General features: G+C 32.9%; 1 protein-coding gene across 1 annotated transcript in view; it reads right to left on the bottom strand.

Annotated features, from left to right (window-relative positions):
• LOC116768350 (headcase protein) overlaps positions 1-23,788 on the bottom strand; it is a 44,952-nt gene that overhangs the window by 5,248 nt on the left and 15,916 nt on the right. Inside the window, exons 2-4 of the mRNA XM_032659043.2 lie at positions 22,124-22,220; positions 713-901; positions 89-277 (exon numbers count right to left, since the gene is read on the bottom strand). Of these exons, the coding sequence (XP_032514934.2) occupies positions 89-277; positions 713-901; positions 22,124-22,220 (475 nt within the window). The remainder of the gene's footprint in view (positions 1-88; positions 278-712; positions 902-22,123; positions 22,221-23,788) is intronic.

The raw sequence follows: 23,788 nt of genomic DNA, 5'->3' as shown, positions 1-23,788 counted from the left end.
AAGTATTCGTTAGTAATTTAAAAGTTCGGATGGATAATATATGCAGAAGTAAAAAAAAATTATTTTCATATATTTGCATGCAATTTACCTTCAGTCTTTCAGCGCAACAAGGTGTCGCCATAAAGATGTCATAAGAGTACATGGTACCGAGCACCAACGAGGAGCCATCCCACTTTTGCCCACAAAAACGACAGCGAATTGTGCGTTCAGGGTCACATCGCTCTAGGCATCCCATGCATACGCAAGTTAAAAATTGCGTGCGTCCTTCCACTTTTACCTAAGAAGAAAAAGCACAAAATTATATTTTCCTTCAAACAATAACTTTATTTAAGTCCTAATTAAATGTTCTATATCATTAATAATCCGAAAGTGGAACATCTAAATCCCATCTCGAAACTGCTTACATCGGGGATGTAATAGCGAAGGGATGGCATGCTAATTTTAACATCAAACAAACACGTAAGTATCCGTGAGCTCACATTCACGTCGTAATTCACTGAATAAACAACACCAGTCGAGAAGTTTTAACTGAGATGGAACGAACGCTCCGGATATTTTGTAGACTTAAGAAAACTTTTACAAATCTCATTTAACTTTCGAACTGTTTCAACTTCTATCATTTAAATGATTCATATACTATTGAAATTGCAATCACTCCTGTTAAAATATGTAGTTTGCCGACGAAATTGAACAATTTTATTTCAAAACTTACCTCAACAGCACTGCTGGTATGCTGTCGAGGGCTAAGGAAGAATGTGCCATCCACTAAAGGATATCGGTCGAAGACGTGGAGGGTTTCCTTGCACAACGCACATGATACACGGGGCTTGTGCTGTCCAGCCAAGGTGGATAGAATGAACAAACGTGTGTCATCGTTGCCATGGTTGCCTTCATCCTCAATCTGAAACAATTACGGATAATACAGAACATGCTTTTTTACTTTCAAACTTATTCTAATACATTGATATTTTTCAATAAACAATCTCGTCTAAAATGTTAATAGTATTAATGTTATCGCCGATTAACATATTAATTAAAATTCTTTTATAAACAATATTTAAAACAAAAGTTTCTAAAGGGTATATATATCAAAGCACCTCAATCTCTTTGCTATATACCAAGTTAATGACTGCATAAAGTTAAATAATGAAAGCTGAAAGTCAATTATGCTGAATTCAGAGTCGAAGTCAAACAAAGGCTCACAAGCACCACAGTGATCGATTGTGAACACAATCCGTTCACGTACGAGCAATTTGTGAAAGCGAATAATAATGAAAGTTTAACAAGTTGCTTCTGCGTCACAGAACTTAATTAAACATATCAAGAACGGCAAACCTGAATATACTTATTATAACATAGGAAATACATTTATCGTGATTTGCCGCGAGGGTGTACGATGTATTTTGTCGCATTATAATGATGTATCGATACATGTGCAAGGAACATTATCGACAAATCGACACTGTAAATTCGCATACCAGCATGTTTGCTGTTAACGTTCCTATTATTCTATTATTAGAATGACGTCGTGACACCAGGGACACATAAAACGTCTCGACGAGAGCGTTGACCTACGCAAACAAACAGAGTATGATTTGCAATATAGGATAGTGCAGTTTGCCAAGAGATGAGGGGCTACCATCCAACCACTGCAAGTGTAAATGCACATATGTATGTACATATGCTAGCAAATTATCAGTACAATAGCCAGTAAGGATCATTAAAGTGACAACTTTAGATCAGTCATAATTGGAACGACAACAAAACAGTGGTGTATTTTATAAATGATAGAACCATTTGCGGCAGGCGCGTATGATTGATTTGTCAATTGTCGTCAAGAGCCACCTGCTAATATACATATCTAGATTATTAATAAGGGAATATGAAAACTTTCTAAACATGGCCCTGTTAGGGTAATGAAATATCTAAGTACGATTCTAATCAATGAAATGGAAGCAAAAGTTGTCGCCTTAGGACTAATGAGTAACAATTAAATTGTTAAGTATCGCGTTTCAACGAAACTTTAGTGAGGTTCCAGGTCGTGAACGGTGAACTCTCCGAATAGATCCGAAGTTGCAAAATTTACTACTCGGTTACTGCAAAATTAATGAACAATCTAAAGGAGACTGTTTGTTCAGCTAATCTAAAATCATCCCATGTCACAACCAATGGTTTGTTCAGTTTTTTACAATTCCACAGTATTCTAATAATTTATATTTACAAAAAGATTTAAAAAAAAACTATTAATATCAATATATTTCACGAATATTCCTAAAAAGCGCTAACGTTATCAAAAGTAATTTATGGAGTTAATATTTTTACAGAATCAGAGACAAACTCACAGTACTTGGACATTTAACGAACGGAAATATTACAGCCCGTTTCGCTCTCAGCGGAAACGGGTGCTTATCAACAACCGCAAAGTGACTGTGTATGTCTCCATATGAATTTATCGTAATGACTTCATATCAGATATCTAAATTTCTAATTACGTTACACAATCAATAGCCTAGACATCTAACACGTTTATGGTAATATAAAGTGAAATAGACTAAAAGGACTCTCAAAGAACGCGCTTAGTAATTTTTTTTCCACTGAAAAGTAATTATAGATTCGTATAATCGTTTTTGTTGTTTAAACAACAAAAGCGTCAAGTGGTCGCTTCAAAGGGAAGACGAGAGGAATAAAGCACTCCAACAGTCCCTGGCATTCAACATGCCACAGAGCGAATGTACACACATTAAAACTTGATAAATTAAGGGAGACGTAATAATTAAAGTAGTATTTGGCAGAGCATAATGAAGACAAATTGTGACCAAATTTAAGAGTAAGCACAAATATCACTTATGAAGATAAACAAGAATTTAATTTTATGCTTTTAATAGAAACAGAGCTTACAACGATACCACTAAAAGTACTACGTTTACAGAATTAAATGAATAAAAATTATACGTGAAACTTAAATTCGTTGATAATAAAATAATGCTTAGGATAAATAATAATATTTTGGACGTTTATAGCATAAATGGTAACGCTGACAAGCGTACAGACGAATTTCATTTTTCACAAACAATATGTCTGCTGGCGATATTTGCGGTTCTCAATAAATACATTTTTCTCTTGATGGTTTCGTTACGTTTCCTCTATTTGTTATTGTCTGAGAGCTTTGCTGTATTTTTTTAATGTTATTCTTTTCTATTGTTATTTATATTATAATACAGCACTTTATACCAAAGAATTCGGACAGAATATAAGCAATAAGCTGCGACATAATTAATATTCGCGTCACATCTCAAGTGTTTTATGGTGAATGTTAGGGATCCAAATCCAGACGAATTTGAATAACGCAGCAAAACGCGTGGATTGAAGTATGTGCAAAAATTCAATGTGCCATATTATACGAGATATTCTCTCGCGTGAATTAGTCTCACGTCCCAAAGATTCCATATTCCAAGAAAGAGGTTTCGTGTCGTAAATTCCATGATATTGTGACTCCAAAATGCGTTTTAATTTTACAACGCTCTCGACTTATTTTATCGAGAATTCCAAAGAGCTTTATATCATATATCTTGCATTTTAGCATCGTAACACTTATGTTATAAATTAATTATGTTTCAAATAAAGCGAATATGTAATAAAAATATTCCTAGTCGGTATTGAGGAGATTAATAAATTGAAAATTATTCCTGTAAAATATTCAAAGTGTTTTGACGCGTCCGTGAGGCGATCTGGCAATTTGCCTGGATCGGTTCAATGACAGCCAGTTTGCGATACCATAATAATTGCGAACCAAGAAATAATGTTCTAAAGGGAAATTTTACCTAAACGACCAGAGATCAAATAATTCCTAACGATATTCAAATAGTTCAGTCTAAGTAACATGAAAAACTACTCAACTCAGCTTCATTTTTAACTCCATTTTGCGTTTGGTTGTTAGTTAAGCATCACATTAGGTAATGGCTTATTGTTAAGTTTTTCTTTGATGTTATTTTTTACGAGTCTTTGAATGCATTAGAAAATAAACCAGTCATGTCATGCAGCAGTGCCAAGAGCGTTTATCAGGGACATAAATAAAGCAATTAATTATTCAACATCATATTTCATATAAAATGTATGTTTTCATGCTAAATATAATTTGTACGTAACTAATTCCTTTGTCCGATTGTTAATATATAAAACAATGTATGTATTGATGTAGGTCAAGGAATACAAACTCATGAGTAATGGCGAGTATTTATGTTGGAAGTTTTAGTTTCAACAATAATGTTATCGCTATTATTTCAACAATAGTAAAATGAACGAAAAATATATTTTATTCAATCAACGTTAATATGAACTAGGCTGGTATAGGATTATCGAACGCGAATGTTATGACAAATATAAATTATGATATAGCACATCTCATCCGCATCTGCAAACAGACCGAACATTTGCTTTGCTTCAGCCTCGAAATTTATTTGTTTTCCAACATCCAATATGTCCCCGCGCTGTGCGTCACTTGCATAAATCAACATTATTTTAATTTTATTAATTTATTTATTTCATAGTTTGATGAAGTTATGTTTTTTGTATATTTATGCATTCGAGGTCCTTCTATCTTATATCTAATATTACACGATTTCTTTATTATTTTTATCATCACAATACCTAAATAAGTTGTCATAATTATGACCGATAACATACTAGTCGTCATAACAGTTCAAAAACAAAAAGATTGTGAAAAAAATCCTTAATTTTCAATGACGCATTTTTGATTTTTCTCTAAAAACTCTTCAATTTAATTCATTCTAAGCTATCAAAGCGCCTGAGGGAATTCACTTGATAAGTGACCACGTGCGTTGCTCAGCTGAATCAATACACATGTGGTCAATAATCATTACACGACAACCATCTTGTAACGTGCAATATCTGCTAACTTCTATTGTATACTAGAAACTTTGGTATTCTCATTAAATACTTGATTTATTACTCACACGCCCTTAATTTCTTTACATACTGAGATTTACCGGGACGTTCAAAATTTAGACTTACTTTACTGTTCACTTTTAAAAAGAACTGGTTTCGATTTATTTAAGAAATAATAAAAACAACTTTAAATAAACTATGCATAAGATGACTATAGGATAAATATCCAATTATCTTTATTTAATTGAACAGTTCGTATTATATGATCTGTTTCTAATCTCATTTTCTCGATGGTTTGAAAGTGGATAAACTTCGATTTACCGAATTAATTGGCTGTCTGCTGTTCTCAGGCAATAATCTTTTATATTATAAATTAAATTATATTACAGCTTTTGTGATTAAACTATTCAAGCTTATCTTATTCTTGATCTTGAGTTGTCATTTAGTAATTAAAATGAATAGGTATATTGAAATGTTGGAAGACGTTTTAGTGTTAACTTTTCTGTACAAGTTGTTATCTTAGTACGCATGTATAGATTACAAATATGTCAGATTGTTATCAGGGACCCCACTTATGTGATAATGATAGCGGTGTTTGGTCTAAAGATTGTAGTATTTTTATGTACATTACTAGACCTTGAAGTTTTCCTTCTTCGAATACGATGAAGATTTACATTTTAAAAACTGTTCCGTTTCTCTTGGTTTCGTAGCTAAAACTACTTTTATTTAGTAAACAGTTTAAACCAACAGTAGATGATAAACTATGAGAAACTTTAGGACTAAAGCCCGGCTTAACCCAATAGACAGTCATTTTAAAATCATTATTATTTACAATAATATGTATGTCCTATAATTTATTCAGTGATTGTATCTAAATAGGTTTTATTAGTTTCCCATAACCTATCAGATCCTGGAATGTTAAGGACTCGGCGCTATATAATATAATTTATTGTCTATTCAACAAACAACATGACTTTATTAGCAAAACTAACACAATAACTTTGAACGGTATGAATAATGCATTTAAATGAATGTCAGATATTTTTAGATTTTATAGTCTGTGATCTTTAAACTGTTTGATGACAGGTTATAAAAAATATTCGCAATTAGTCCGTCAGACAATTGGCTGTCAAAACGGGCGGTAATGAATTTGACAATGACATTGACGTAATTTGATCCTTTACAGATAATAAAATCCGATATTTCATCCACAGCCTGTCAGATTGTTTAGTACTTATGGTAGCTTTACACTATTTAGAAAATTATAGTCTATATAAACGAGACTGAACTATTCATGCATTAAGTATGTTATACTCCTCATGATATATATTTAATATAATAAATTAAACAAAATGTTATCGCTTTCCATACGGGTGTGTTGAGATAACCCTGCACTCTGTTATGTCACCTTCTCTACTTTTATCGATGTTTTGCAATATTGCTAACAAACAGCCTTGCGAAGCTAATATCAGACTAAAATAAAAATGACTGTATGATAAAGTTAAAAATATAGTTTATAACAGTATATGTTATATTAAATTAATGTGGTAGTCGTTATATAAAGAATGTTGTTATGATAAAAGGACTATTGTAATTCATATATCTTTTATCGCGTTTTATTTTCAAGGCAAAGATCAAATGGAGATTACCCTAACGAGTTTCGGCTACTAAAGAATAGAAACAGCTCTTTTCTAGATGCTTCCGTGCCAGCCTTCAACGCTGTCATTGCTTACATCCTAACACCGCACAAAATAGCAGAAAATTATCATTTATTATAACAAAAAATTCAAGCGTTATCAATTAAGAAAGTGGAGAATAAAGGTGATACAAATAATATTATCTTATGCAGTATTACTTATAATTGTTGTTATGATGTTTTTATAAAACAGACCCGACAGGTTATCGGTCGAGATAAAACGCGTTTCAACTATACATACATAGTTACATAAATGCGTTTAAATAATACATCAGTTATGTTTTGTTAGTTGTTTACTAAGCTAGAGCTAATGTTACACAACACATTTTTCTTCCATAAAATGACAAACCGACTAACTATTTATAGAATATATAATGATAAGAATTGAAAATATTTACAATAAATGTTTTATCGTAGCCTCGATTATGAAGCGAAAGCTACGTTATTAATAAATTCGTTTCTTTTAGTTCTAATTTACTTTCAGTCCTTTTTATTTTTGCACGTAAGATTTTTAGATTACGAAAAAATTAACAAATATGTTTATTCTCCCTTTTAAAAATATGACTTGAAAACTATTCATCTAGCAGAAGGTTTTAATAGGCACTAGTAAAGATTTTTTTTTTATTAAATTTTTAAGCCACCTTTTCGTATTGTTAATAGAACTTGGAATTAAATTGAATAAATAAGTATTTTGTTATAATCAAAACGTGCATAATGGACGCATATTATGCGTAGGTAAAGGCACGCATACGATAAGCCAAGTATCGCTGGGGATAACGGCCGCTCCAAGGCGAACAAATACACATGGCAACGCAAGTCTATCGTGGCAATACAATAACATCCTTATTATTCGATGATAAGAGCTAATTTCTAATACGTAATTGGTCGACTGTACGGCCCTTGCATAACACGATACAAGTTGTTCTATGTTGCCCTAGTAAATAACATTACTAACGACATAAAATAAATGTTCTTACATAAACTTATCACAAAAAGTGTTCTAAGATAACAAAATTTCAAGAATTATAAATAAAACTTATTGATATGAATTTCATATTTTATTATAACATCAGAAAAATAATAGCTTAAATTATATAAATAAAAATGAATTGAAATATGACAAAAGTTTTATTTAACTTCATTGATATAAATGAAATAAAATATAGAATTCTAATAATTTGCTAAATTAATTTAAAATGAATCTCGTTTAATGATATAAAGCATATATCTCAATTGTTGATTGATCGTTTGCAATGAATTAATGTATGCAATTACTGGCAAATGTGTATAAAACCTTGAAGAATTATGTGACCTAAAAAATAAAGTATTAAATATTACAAATACTGTCATACGTCCAACGATTTCTATCGGTCATTGTACTAAAATAAAACAATGTTATATAACTTGAATTATCGCTCAGATAAAATATCGTAAACGTTAAATAATATTATGGTTAAATATATTTAAAAAGTTGAATACTTCATAAGGTTACTTGGAGTTTAATAAGTCAGATTTTAAAGCTCGTTTCGAAGATATATATTGATAAAAAAAGAATAATAAAAATGTGATAAATGAGTGTGATAACAGTGTGAAATTAGTTTCTGTTCAAATTACTATGTAATATCATTAAGTGGGTATGCAAATGTTTTGTTAAGCATGACACGGTAAAGGCTGGGAGTTTGTATTCTAATTGTGATATATCTGATTGGAAAATACAGCGATGGAATAATTTTATTTTAACATTTAGTGACAATTTTCTGGGGTGAAACAAACTAATCGTTTGTTTAAGTTTATAGCTCCGCTGAATGTGTTTGCATAAAAACGGAAAAAAATATTCCTTCACTGCTGTCCTATCACGAATTTTTCCGTTTAAAAACATTTTAAATATGCAGTGGAAACGCAGCCTAAAGACATGAAAGTCGTAAAATAGAGGTCGCTCAATCACTGGAAGCAATCATTATTGTCACGAAGAAATTTTATCGATACCAAGTTACTTTAGATATTAATACACATGTTATGACTTTACTTAATGACAATGTATTCGAGTGAGTAGTCTATCTATAATAACTGTGACATATAATCATACGTTTTTGAATTGCATTAATTTTAGTACAAAAACTTTCACATTATCTCATTTAAATATTCAATTTGACTCATTAAAAAATATGTTATTGGTTAAAGGATCACAATATTCTGTCTGAAGATGAGGTGTGAAAGCTTATTTAAAATTTTAGGAGTCGTCGGAGTATAAACTCGCGATGTTTAAACTAGGCAGTCAGATCCCTTTTAGTCGACGTCTGGAGAATATTATTAGGATTTAAAATATCAAAAGAGAGCGTCGCTTATTTCGTTTTACGAACGCCATCAAAGAACGACGATAATTTTAAAGATTAAGTGAATATATCGCCATATAATTTTGCTACAAATAATCCTTTATCCAAAATCTGAAAAGGCACCAACTGCCACAATTCGAGTATTTTACTTTTATTGCTTATAAATTATTTAAGCTGTGTAAATCCAATCGCTGATACGGTATCGTATGCCAAGTGGAATGAAATAATGGATAAGGTCTATGACCTATAAGTAATTCATAGAATGGTTGAGCGCGAGGTTCAGACCGATATGGCAGGTGTGTTATGTAAGCGGGCCGTGCGCAGGCGCACTTATCGATACCAAATGCCACGGTGCTATTCCTAAACCAGCTACAAGTTGCCAAGGTCTCATAACAATTGAAAGTAGATGCAACCCGTTCAAACACGCCCTAAGTTAGCAACTATATAGTTTAAAATGATCAAAAATTTGCACCGAATGGACCAATTACATGTAAGCTACTTCACAATTAGTGCTACGAGCTCATTAGGTCTCGTTTACATCAGGTGCTGTCTAAAGTTAGTGCAGACAAATTTATAATGATATAGCCCATTAGGTATCCCTCATAACGATAACACTAGATAAAGTCGTTACACTCCCGCTTAGAAGTTAAAAGCGAACAATTTAAAACATAAATTAGATAGTGCAGTCTAAATACGGGCGGATACCGGGAGACGGCGACTACCGGGTGGTTAGGGTCTATGAATAACGCGGTGAAAGGGATGGGTTGTTGCCGATGAGGCGGCCGAAAGCGAGACGAATGTCAGAAGTACGAACGCAGTAACCAGCAAGCTGTGTTCACACAGACACCGATCGATTAGTGGACTACCCCGCCGTCGCATACCAATCGACCATTTTGAAACACTGCCTAATTATTTACTGATCATTATATCGAATGCCCTAATATCAAGGCATGGAATTTTATTGACTTTAACAATAAAATAACTCTCACTTATCGCCAGCATCTATTATGTAATAGCAGAATATTGATATATGACAAATAAAATTATTTATTATATTAAATACGTTATTCCATTAATATTATATGGTACTTAAATATTGTTGGCTAAGGACGGTGAATCAGTCAAGTCACGTCTCCGACCGGTGATCACTTATTTAACTTCGAGGTGCCGGGATTCTAAAGAATTCATCGGATAAGCCACATCGAAATTTTATTTATGAAATTCATTTTGTACAGTCTCTTTTATAATAGAATTATTTTTATATTTAATAAAACTAATATTGCCCGTTCCACACAACGTGAACATTTCTATACTAATTAGTTTGTTCGTTCTAAATGGATGCCAATTAATTGATAAAAATAATTATATAAAAACAATGATCCAACTGTTCTCCATGTAATGGTTTAATACGTTAGCTAAATTGCATACCATTGATTCTTCGACATGACTTTTTATTAGTCGTAATCACGCTGCCTTGAATTTATATTGTTTGTAGGTTTATTAAAAAAACGTGTTTATATTGTTTATTGTAATTAAATGGGTTTGGAAAATATAGATAACAGTATCATTAATATATTTTTTAATACATTGTACGTAGATCCAATCAATACTGGCGAGCTGTTCAAACGACAGATTACTTTGTAAGTTGTATACAATTTAAAAAACAAAAAGTTAACATTTACAATTTTATTTCACATATCATATAGTTACAAGCAGAATGGTATGTGTGTTAATAGTCTTATCGTTAAGGCATGGAAGTTTTTATTAAATATTTGTAATATTAGCCAACAGCTGACAACTAACTAGTAATATACCCTAATTAATATATAAACCAGATAATATGAAACAAACTGTTGATGACATTTTTAAAGCTATGTACGGTAATTTTTTTTATCATACTCAAACAAGTCATTAGTTGTAGTAATAGAAAGTAGGATACCACTTAGAACAGGAAGTAACCGTCAGTTGTACTTGTAGGAAAAGAAATATGTTGGAGTTAATGTGAAAAAGATAAGACGACAAATGCATGTAGATGATAAATCGAGCGTCACTTAATTGACTAATTATCAGGCCAACGGAATCGCTCGCATTTAATTTATAAAATAATATATATCTAAAGCAAAGTTAATTCGAAGAAAGTTATTTAATCAAGTAATCTAATCGCATCGACGGCAAGCCAGAACTTCAAGAATTCATATTACATTCTAATATGGGATCTTAGTCCTGGAGAACAAAGCTCTGGCTAACTTAACAATGTGTTTAGTTTCGAGATTAGAACAATCCCGCCCGACACCTAAACACGGATTTTAGATAACATTCAAACTACGCTCACTGAATATAAATGAGATTTTAGAGCTCCTTAGTCCCTTACGGTTAATTACTACATTATATGCAAATACTAATAATTTTAACTATTCGATTAGAACAATTATATAAATTTAATTATATCAAAAGTTTATTGTCAATTAAGAGAATTTTTCAATGCTGATAGGAATTAGGCCGGGTGGTTTGAGCCGGGTGGCACGCACCCGCCTCCCAGCTGTTTGCGTCTATTACGTTTTCAATGTCAAGACCGATCAATACCGGCCGGGGATGTAAAATTTCGGCTGCTTTCGGCGCGTTCCGGAAACCCGGGAAGCATAACCTACCGTAATGCGTCGGTTGCGTGAGTAAACGATCAATATTCGAGTAAGGACCCGCTTGCTTTATAAATAGTCTTGAACTTCACCTACACGGATTTCGTAGGCGAATGTGTACCGTTGGATTGTTTCGCGATCGCGTGCACAATATAATAGAAGGAAACGTTACCGTATTAATAGTTAATACTACGCTAATATTATGATATTTAAAGTTACTTAAATTAGTTTACTATTATTATATTATATAAATTACAATTTTTCAAAGACAATCCGTTCCATAATAACGAAATATTCATCCACCTTGAAGTCACCCTTTATGGCACAGTGGTGGCGATTTTGCAAGGCTATGGCTGGAAGAACGTCACTGAACAGGGGAATTAGTATGAGCATAGCAAATATTTATTCATGCGGTTTAAAAAAAAATTGAGACAGACGAAAACATAATAAATACATGATATATAATAACATAAATTATATATAATATTATAAACCAAAAAGGAAACCGAATTTGCAATAAGACGAAGCTAGTTCGCAGAGGGTGAAGCGGTAATATTGAAGTTGAAAACGAGTGCTTCATTAGTTGAATGCGGTAATAACAATACGACTAATGGCGTCCCGGCGATCGTCTCGATTCCCGCTTCTACTTAAAAATGTCCGTTTACAAATCTGCGACAGCTGAAATCGTTACTGAATATACTTTTCATTTAACATTTCATCCGATCATCCAAACGTGAAGTGCATGAATGAGTAATACTTTAATAAAATATAACACTTTGTCGTATAAATGGATAAAATCTAAATCTAGATCGAATGAAAATGAATAAAAATCGAATATTTAAGCTGCATGTAAGAGATCTTGTTATCAGTAGTGTAGAAAAGTAATATCTAAAATGTTATCTGTGAACTTGTGCTGCCATCTGTGATGGTTTAGTTAACGTCAAAACTACTTTAAATAAAAACGTTAGTTCTGTTCTGCACTAAATAGCGTTGTTTTATTATAGGTTATGGGCCCAGAAAATTAATGAAAAGTAGTGTTTTAACAAGTATTTCGTCACGGTACGAGTGTTAAAAAGACTGTTTCGACACGCGTTTACACTGTGTTGTGTAGATTGGCTGGACATTCGTGAAATAAAAGTATTTTATTCAGAATTACGATGGCGGCAAACTACTTGGTAAATGTACCCAAATTACGCGGGCGGGAAAATTACAGCGAGTGGAGCTTCGCGGCAGAGAATTTCCTAATCCTTGAAGGCATGAAACATTGTGTAAAGCCAGAAGGAGCTGTAGTAGGAGCTGCAGACGACGAGAAAACTCGAGCAAAATTGATTATGACAATCGACCCGTCTTTGTTTGTACATGTGAAAAGTGTAAGAACAACGAAAGAACTCTGGGATAAACTACAACAGTTATTCGATGACAACGGTTTTTCAAGAAGGATAAATCTGTTACGGAATCTAATTTCGATAAGATTGGAAAACTGCAGTTCAATGACGTCCTACGTGACTCAAATTATTGACACGGCTCAAAAATTAAGTGGCACGGGTTTTGAAATAAATGACCAGTGGACAGGCTCATTGTTATTAGCAGGATTGCCGGATCGATTTTCACCGATGATCATGGCAATTGAGCATTCAGGCATTAGCATAACGGCTGATTCTATCAAATCGAAATTGTTAGACATGGAGTCAACCATAGAGGAACGTGATGAAGTTGGCGGCGCGTTCGCAGCTCGTTCGAATTCTAAGTACAAGAAAAATAAAATGGCGTCAAGAAAAAATGTCAATGTTGGTAGCACTGCCGATACGTCAAAGTCAAACGTGACATGTTACAGATGTAAACAAAAAGGCCATTATAGAAATCAATGTACTAATAACGAAAATAACGCGTCGAACTTCAAGGAAAAACCCCGAATGCAGTCTAATGCGTTTAGTGCTGTGTTCCTAAGCGGGAATTTCAGTAAAAATGCATGGTATATTGACTCTGGAGCCAGTGTACACCTTACGGCAAATGAAAGTTTGGTTATGAATGCGTCGTATGATCAGAAACAGGAAATTATCGTTGCGAACAGTGAAAAGTTGTCAGTTTTGTGTTCTGGCGATGTGAAAATTATAACTACAACTGGTGATATTGATTACGAAATTATGGTTGAAGACGTTTATTGTGTTCCAAGTCTGGCGACTAACTTGCTATCAGTCAGCCAACTCATAAGCAAAGGAAACAAGGTATCTTTTTCTGATAGTAGTTGCTCGGTATATAACAAAAATAATAAGTTAGTAGCAACAGCATTACTAGAAAATGGAGTGTACAAAGTAAACTTACAAAACCAGGAACATTTGGCTGCATCAGTTGTATCAGGTGTTACATGGCATCGCAGATTAGGACACATTAATAAAGACTACCTGAATCAGATGAAGACTGCAGTACAGGGTATGTCTTTTGATGAAAAGTGGATATTGGTAAATCTTCATGTGATACATGTTGCGAAGGCAAACAGTGTCGGTTACCTTTCAAGAGTATCAATCAGAGAAGCAGTGACCTATTAGATATAGTCCATACAGATATCTGTGGGCCTATGGAAAATATATCCATAGGAGGATCCAAATACTTCTTGTTGTTTGTCGATGATTGTAGTCGAATGGTGTTTGTTTATTTTCTAAAACACAAGAATGAGGCTTTGAGGTGTTTCAAAGAATTCAAAGCCCAGGTGGAAAATCAAACTAAGAAGACAATCAAAGTATTAAGGAGTGATAATGGATTAGAATACTGTAATAAAGAGTTTGACAATTATTTAAAAGGTGCTGGCATAATACACCAAAAAAGTAATCCATACACACCGCAGCAAAATGGATTATGTGAGCGATTCAATCGTACTATTGTTGAAAAGGCAAGATGCTTACTCTTTGATGCCAACCTAGGGAAAGAATTCTGGGGTGAGGCTACTAACACGGCAGTATATCTACAGAATCGAAGCGTGGCTGCAGCATTGGGTAATAAGACACCGTATGAGATATGGACTGGCTGTCAGCCCGACATAAGCCATATCAGAATCTTCGGTAGTACTGCAATGGTCCATGTAGCTAAAGAGAAGCGCAAGAAATGGGACAAGAAGTCAGAAAAATGCATTCTCCTTGGATATCCAGAAAACATAAAGGGATACAGGCTGTATAACCCAGAAACAAAGAAAATTGACTAGTAGAGATGTGGTTATAATAGAGCAGGAATCAAAATCTGAATGTCAGATGGAAGTTTCCTCTCAGAGTTTTGATTCAGTGGGGGAAGAAGAAGTTAATATAGATGAACCAAACTCGGAATCTGACCACACAGATAGCTCAGAGGACACATTTCTGGATGTGGTTGATGAGACATATAAACCTAGTGATTCTGAAGCTGAAGATATCCCGCAGATTAGACCTCAAAGACCTACACGAGAGAGGAAGCAACCAGACAGGTTCAAATGTTCAAATTTTTGTGCTGGTGAGAGCACATATGATGATGTGACAGGATTGTCTCTTCAGGATGCCTTAGCCGGACCTGAAAAAGAACAGTGGAAAATAGCTATGGCTGAAGAGTTACAAAGTTTCAAAGAGAATGATGCATGGGAGATTAGCAATCCTCCTCAAGATGTTAGAGTTGTAAAGTGCAAGTGGGTGTTACGTAAAAAATATGATTGTGATAATAACATTCGGTTCCGTGCGCGTTTAGTGGCGAAAGGTTTTTCACAAGTTCAAGGTGTGGACTATACTGACACTTTCTCACCTGTAGTGAGGCATACCACATTGCGGCTTTTATTTGCTCTGTCTGTTCAACTTAATCTTGATATAACACATCTTGATGTGACAACTGCTTTCTTGTATGGAATTCTTGAAGAAGACATTTATATACAAATACCTGAAGGTTTTTCTGAGAAAGTAGAGAAAGGTCAAGTTCTTAAATTAAAGAAATCTATGTATGGTTTAAAACAGTCTTCAAGAGTATGGTACAAGAGAGTAGAGGAATGTCTTTTAAAAATTGGCTTTGTTAAATCTAAGATAGAACCTTGTATGTTTTTGAAAACACAGGATAAGTTAAAAACTATTGTTACTCTGTATGTCGACGATTTCTTCATTTTTTCAAATGATATTATAGCTACTAAGCACTTAAAAGATGTTTTATCTGACAATTTTAAAATTAAAGATTTAGGTGAAATCAAGAAATGTCTTGGAGTAAATGTAAAAGTAAATAAATGTGAGAAAACAATATCAATAAGTCAGGAAGATTATATTGATCAGCTGTTACTTAAATTCAAAATGAGTCAATGTAAAACTGTTCAAACTCCAATGGAGACTAAGTTACATGCATCTAAAGATGAGAATAATGTAGATAAGTTATTGTTTCCTTATCAACAAATGATAGGTTCTTTAATGTATTTAGCGGTTCTTACAAGGCCAGACATTGCATTTGCAGTTAGCTTTTTAAGTCAATTTAATAATTCCTATACCAAACAGCATTGTTCATATGTAAAACGCATATTGCGATATTTAAAATTGACCAAACATTATGGTTTAAAATTTTCTGCAGATGGGAACTCTGTCATTGAAGGATTTGTAGATGCTGATTGGGGTGGGAACACTATTGATAGAAGATCCTACACGGGTTTCTGTTTCACTTTGTCAGGTTGTGTAATTTCTTGGGAGACAAAGAAACAGAAGACCGTGGCTTTATCAAGCAGTGAAGCCGAGTACATGGCTTTAACTGAAGCATGTAAGGAATCTCTTTATTTAAGAAATTTACAGTTTGAAATAACTAATAAGAAGTACACTATTGAATTATATAATGATAACCAGAGTGCATTAAAGTTAACTCAAAATCCAATCTTTCATAAGAGAAGCAAACACATTGACATACGTTATCATTTTTCTAGAGAATGTGTAAATAATAATATTGTGAATGTTAAATATTTACCATCAGCTGAGATGCCAGCTGACTTACTTACAAAGAGCTTGTGCTCTAATAAGCATTATTATTTATTGGATAAGTTGGGGGTTCAGCACATATGTTAAAGTTAATAATTGTTCATTATACTGATTTTTATCAATATAACATTGTTAGATATAGTGGGGGTGTAGAAAAGTAATATCTAAAATGTTATCTGTGAACTTGTGCTGCCATCTGTGATGGTTTAGTTAACGTCAAAACTACTTTAAATAAAAACGTTAGTTCTGTTCTGCACTAAATAGCGTTGTTTTATTATAAGTAGGTACAAAGAACACATCGTTTATAGAGAATTCTAGACTAGCATAACGCGGTACGTGTACCTAGGTCACGTAGTCAAAGATAATTTATTTTTATTATAACTTCAAGACGTAGTAAAGAAAGGATATCGCTAATAGTAATAGCCTTCAACATTTAATAACGTTGTTTACATGACAAACGCATTAAAATATCACACCGTAAATTTATTAATATAAAAAAAAATAAACAAACAAGTAAACTACACGTTTTGAGTAAATTGTCGGATACGCTAACTATTCTTCATTCTATTTAGTGCTAAATATCAAACTAGTATAGCTTGCATTTAATACTTAGAAGGTATACATAAATTTTAAAATTACTATGACATTCCTTAGTTAACGTATTTATCAGATCGGAGCAAAAAAACCCAACGTTAACACCTGTCTTAATTAGTGATAAATGATAATTTAAAAAAAAAATTGAACTAAAGTATGAACATTCTCGGCGTTGCGACTTAGAGCAATTTAATGTCATTAGTGGAACCGTAATAAATACGAGATCGTTTGATTTACAAAGACCATGGACGCTGGTCTTATCACGCGAATATCGGGACGGCTTATAATAATTTGTTAAAGCTATAAAATATAAGACCACACCTCACAATTAGATCGAGATTGCGTGATACGCGTGTTATTAAAAGCACTAGAGATTAGTACTGTATAAGAAATACTAGACAGACGTGTAGATATGTTTAAAGTTCATCTATACACCGAGTAGACTTCCATTTACTTTATAACTTGTTAAAATTTACTCTTCACGTGATGTTCAAAATAATAAAAATATGAATCAATGCTCAGATAACACTATATTATAACCTAAATGACACCATGGAAGCGAATATATTAATATGTGGAACAATTAATATATTGTGGCATTTAAAATATAATAATAAAATCGAATACCAATAAAACAAATCAAATAGCTCGGTATTATTTAACAATCGTATGCGCTAGAGATTTGCAAGTTGCAGCGCAGGCGCAGCGCACTCTAAGTAGGCCGTACGAACGTCGACCCCTCGTCCGACTTCAGGGTTACCTTTCCTTGTCGCTAACCATGCCAGCAAAATATTACGTAACAATTTATATAATATTTTGGTTTGATATAAAGCTGGTTTATCCGAATTAATAACGTTATCGAAGATTTAATACGACGGGTTCAATGACCGCTCTATTTCTATTCTAGTAACCAGTCGCTGCATGTTCTACTGTTTTGAGTAAAACTTGTATTTTTAGCGTTAAAAAACTCTGCTCAAAGATAATGACTTGTTTGTTTGATAATTATCAATTATAAAATAGCATTACGATAGTTTGTAATGAAATGGAAATATAAAAAACGTTTGATTTCACATTTTTATTGCTAAACATGCTTAGATTTTTAGTTTATAAATATTTTGATTATTTTTTTTTATTAAAATAAAATATTTATAAATAATAAATACAATAGATTCAGTCAAATCAATTTATAGCAATATAATAGATGGAAGCCCTTTTAAACGGTGGGCGGTTAGTCACGCACGGTCTAATAATTTAATAAATCAGATCTTTAAGGACCAATTAGATACAGATATAAATAGATTTGATTAATATTAGTATTGTAGGAAAAATTCTCTATATTTTTTCCAGGCTCAATATCCAATTAACAGCACAAATACTATTAACTCGACGTGGAAGTGTGTGGACTGTCTACGAATGGTATTACCGTGTGTTCATAATAAAAGTTATTATTCAGTAAAATGATATATTTAAATTTCTTGTATTTAGATTAATATATTGAATTCATATTTAGACAATATATTTTCATTATTTGTAAATTTGATGTAAAATTAAACATTTCATCCATCTTAATGGTCTCACTGATTTATATATTTGAATTTGGTTATAACCGACCCTATAATATAAAAGACCATACAAACAAAAAAATCTCATCTAATATTAGTTATTGTAAAATAACTTACAGCTCTAGCTACATTTTTATATCACAGTAAAATTAGAAAATGATTATTAGATATTTCAAATCAAAACTTATTTGACATCACGATAATATTATGATCTATGATTTATAATCTGTGACACTTATCTTACTTATCTTACAACTCGAAAAAAAAAACAAATCAATTCGAATGTCGTTATATTAATAGAATTTACGGGATCATCAAGTTGTATGTACAACATTTATTTGAATACAGAATCAATATATTTGACTTAACTATTTAAGATATGCAAACGAGGTGCTCTTATCACGATCGTATTCAATGCAGTCTGATGCTTACAAAAACCTGCTCCGAGTCGATACCATGTACGGATGTAATGTTTTGCAACTGCATACTTGCAATAAGTCCGCAAAAAGTTGCTCAGTTCGGAGACACACGAAATGGAAGCTGTAGTAGTTTCCAAGCTAACCATATATAGCGCTAATCGCTGTTTAAGGTGTCGAAAACTTAGAATAACTAGAAGAAAATACGCAGTATTGCACCATCGGGCACACGTCTGGTTATTAAGGGTTAGAAAATATCACATCAGTTAATTACGTGCGAGTCGTTATGAAACGATCAATATCTGGACTATCGCGGAGACTCATACAAACATGATACTAGTTTTTCTGACACAAGAAAGTTGCATTACAAGACCTAACAGGCATCCAACCCTATTGTATCTATTAAGCGGCTACTTTCTTATTTCTTTCCATTTACGGTTCGTTGAGAAAATCGAGACGCACTTGTAATAGGCATTTGTTGCTATGTAAAACGTACGATATCGTAATATTTAGCTTATGAAACAAACGTAATACAGATTTTTTTGTATCGAATATACAAAGCAATACGCCAAAAATGCTGTAAAATCTGATGGGATTAAAAAAGCAATTTGGAATAATTCTCGCTAAAAGGAAGATAGAATGAATCGAATTTCCAATATGTAATACCGAAACTATTATTGTGACCAAAGAAGACGATTTAAAAGAAACAGCTCTAATTCGCATGGGAAGCCTTGAGCAAAATATCAAGTGACCCGCTCGAGCTGCGGATTTTGTTACATGGACGACCGCTTACCGCATCTCTCTGTGCTTATTCGATTATTGTTTTGAACGTAATATACGAAAAATGTTTTGTTTAAAGAAAAAATAATACATTATTAAATAAAATGCTTATTCAAAAAATAAGAAGAAGACGTAGGTAAAAGCAGTCACTGCTGGGACCTAAAATAATGTATCTTAAACGATAGCGCTGATTCAATAAGAATTTGTGAGATTTATACCCTACATCTACTCAGAGGATAATTATCATTATATGTAGACTGGATAGAATGATGGAATTTATTTATTATATATTAAATCAACAGATTTTGTGACCAGTCAGGGATTGAAGCCGAGGGATACGAGGGTACGTCTCTGTATATACAAGTCCAAATATGCATATATATATATATATAGATTATTTAATGCCAATAAACATATCCCAGTATAGTATCAATCGTGTGCATAATCCTGCTATGTGAAAATCGCTTGAACGATGAATTCATAAGCCGTGTTTGGCATGTGGTGTACAGAGAACCGGTCCGATCAATATGCTGGTAGACGACGAACACCATAAATAGAAGAAATGGTCGCGGTTTTAACGACGTGCTGCGGAAAAACGTGCTTCGTTTGTTATCAATCACTATGTAATGTATTTCACCTACTTCAAGTTGCATTAACTAGAGTTGAGAACACTGACGGCGATGAGGTCTCATTAATACGATCCATGTTTTAATTACAGATCCATATTATACTCATATTAATGAATGATCCTTAATAAATACGTCCTTACATATCAGAGATGAAATAATTTGTTTGTTTAATGCATGAACATTTGAATTAATCCAATTGTCTGAACGCTATGAACGTTTCATTATATGCGAACTTCTTTGAAAAAATTGTCTAAGACATTTCAAAATGGAAAAATGTAATATTTTCATGGATATATGGGAACATAAAATTATGAGGTTTCCCCCGGCAAGCCACAAACGAGCCGCTGTCACGCAACACGGAGCGAAACGAGAATACAAGACAATACCCGTCCGTGTTTATGACAACGTAAAAATAATAAAACTATTCAAAATCATATCTTTTCAGGTTTAACAAATCAAAAATGAATAATTTTACAAATAATTTCGAGTATTGCCATGTTTAAATTAACATTTCTTTCACTGTGTCGAATGCGAGCTGCAACAAAAGCTGAAAACAATAACTTAATCGTCGTGGCTGTAATAATATGAACATTACTTGCGAACACTGGCCGGCAATAAATATCAAACAACGGGTAAAAATAGAAACAGGCACGGCGGGCGGGGGAATGACCGGCGGTTGTCATACAAGGCTCAAGGCCTGGCGAGATTAGATATAACTGCCGGCGCATACAAACAAATGTACCCACAGACATTACAATGTACTAAATGATATTTTATTAACATCGAACTAACACGCCATAATTCAATATCAACATCTACAACGAGCGGCTTAAATGCTAATGTAATACGAGTTACATTTTAGCTACGTGCTTTAAAATAAACATTCGCACCACCGAAAGTCGGGAAGGTAGTCGTAAAACACCTAGGAGAGAGATTAAATTACAACTGGGTTATATTTATTTGTAGAAAAGGTCTCTAAATATAGCGAGCGCGTTCGTGACAACATTTTATCCAAAAAAAAACTTGTTCCAAGTGTTCCAAAGTTTAATTTTAAAAACGCCACGAAGTTAACGTCGATGTCAAGTTACTTTAAATTTATATAAATTCCAATAAAATCTCACATGCACATTCTAGACCGTTGTGAATGAAAACAAACACTTCAATTTAAATAAATTGCAGAGGATAGAATCTGGTAAAGAAATATGAACGTAAGTGGTTAAAGTGGACGTGATGACGAGCCTAATGAGTTAAGAGATAAACCACGGCAGCGCTTGTTATAACGTTATTGAAACTATGCAAATGTGAACTACACGGGTTAAGAAAAATAAACTCGACTCGCATATCAAGATTCAAAAAAGAATTTTAACAACTCGCTCTATGCATCTCTACAGCCAGATACGTTCAAAGTGAAACAAAATAAAATTATCACACATATATAGTGTCTAGAAGTTTTTCTCGTCTGCCAATCTCAATCAATTTCCACTCGATGCTTTAGTGACACAAATGGATGTCATTATTTACTTACAATGAATTTACGACCGGGAATTTGTTTGTAGTAATTCGCATACGAAAATTAAATATTGTTCATATTGAAATTAGTTTAAATATCAAACTTACCTTGATCTGATACGAGTTGACTTTATATTTGGGGAGCAGGTTGAATGTGGAGAAGTCTAGTCGTCTTGAAAATATGCCATTCGCGCCAGCACCCGCCCTGTAGACAAACAAAAACATGAATTAGATAATTTTTGATATATTATGTACAATAATTAAGTGCATAATTGTAAATTGAACGTCATAGATATTATTTCACAGGTTAATCAAAATTTCTTTCAAATGTAAATGGGTTCTTGATGGAAAATTTCCAACGAGTGAATATTTAAATTGACTCAATAATTTTGGATAATTGCACGGAAGCATTAATTCAATGGGCTTCGTGACATTTTTTAATCAAATAAATCAATTAACCTTTCCTTGGATTAAAAATGTTGAAACATATATTTTTTTTATTGTAAAAAAAAATATGGATGAAGCGTAATAAAGAAAAAATATAAAACAGAGAGAGAGAGAGTAGGGATAATACTAAAATATCAGTTCTTATTTTATAAAACAATAAAAGCGACTAATAAACAAGTTGACAATGTCATATTACGCTTACAGAACCAAAAAATAATACAGAGAAATTGTTATGTCAAGAATTACATTAAATTTAATGTACAGATAAATAATATACATTACTCATGCTTTCATACTTACCGAGGACAAAAATAATGTAAATCGAGACAGTCTTATTAATAGCGCAATTCATTGCAACCCACAGTTTTATCATTGTCGTTGTGTTTCTAAAACACATATCTCGGGAAGCGATCGATTACACTTAAAACATGTACTTCATTATATAAGTTTAAATTAAAACATAATCTCAATATTCTACAACAAAACCAATTTTTATTCACATATTAAACGATAATATTTTTTACATTCGATTATATAACCGATGCAACAAAAAATAACCTAATATGCAATGCATATCTTTGATAATATTCTGGGAACGTAGATGGCGCCGCAAAAAACAAAATAAAACGTCAAGGTTGTGCGAAAAAACTTGTTTTTTCATTGTCAAGGTCGGAGAATTAGATACCGGCTTCATATCTCGATGGGGCGTGTCACTGTCGACGTTGTTTACATTTACGTACGGAATAACAAATGACTATTATAACGTGTAATTGTTAATATGTACAAAATATTTAACACATTTAAGAGAAGTTGTATTAAAAATGGTTTTTATAATAGTGTGTTACTCGGCAGATGTTTGGTTGACATTTTAAAGCATTGCTATTCGATTCGCAATGTTATATTCAAATGTTAATTTACGGGATCGGAATTTATTACGATGAATCAAAATATATTTCATTACTTGTGACAGTGACTTAGAAGTTTTCTCTTAGTAAAAGGCATTGATTAAATTGTAAGAGACTGTAGACGTGTTTTAGCTTGAATTGAATTGTTTTTGGTAAGCATGATGTAAGTCCTGTTTTCGACGGAACCCTAATTACAAAATGCGTTTGAGGCGTCGACATGCGCGTACACTGTCTGGCGGAAGCATGCTCGACTTAATATGGGTAACCTTGGAAATACAATGACTTAGTCGATGTACAAAAAAAAAAAACATCCAAATAACTAGGTAAGCATGGCGTGGTAGTTATAGAACTTACAATGTTGGCATTTAAGATAAGATCGTTGTGAGGTGTAAGGTCGGCTATGTATTCTAGTCTATGTAAC

The sequence above is a fragment of the Danaus plexippus genome, chromosome 4, assembly GCF_018135715.1.
Source record: "Danaus plexippus chromosome 4, MEX_DaPlex, whole genome shotgun sequence".
Taxonomy (NCBI): Eukaryota; Metazoa; Arthropoda; class Insecta; order Lepidoptera; family Nymphalidae; genus Danaus; species Danaus plexippus.
Note: the sequence above shows the minus strand (reverse complement) of the source record. Positions and strands in the feature narration are given on the sequence as shown.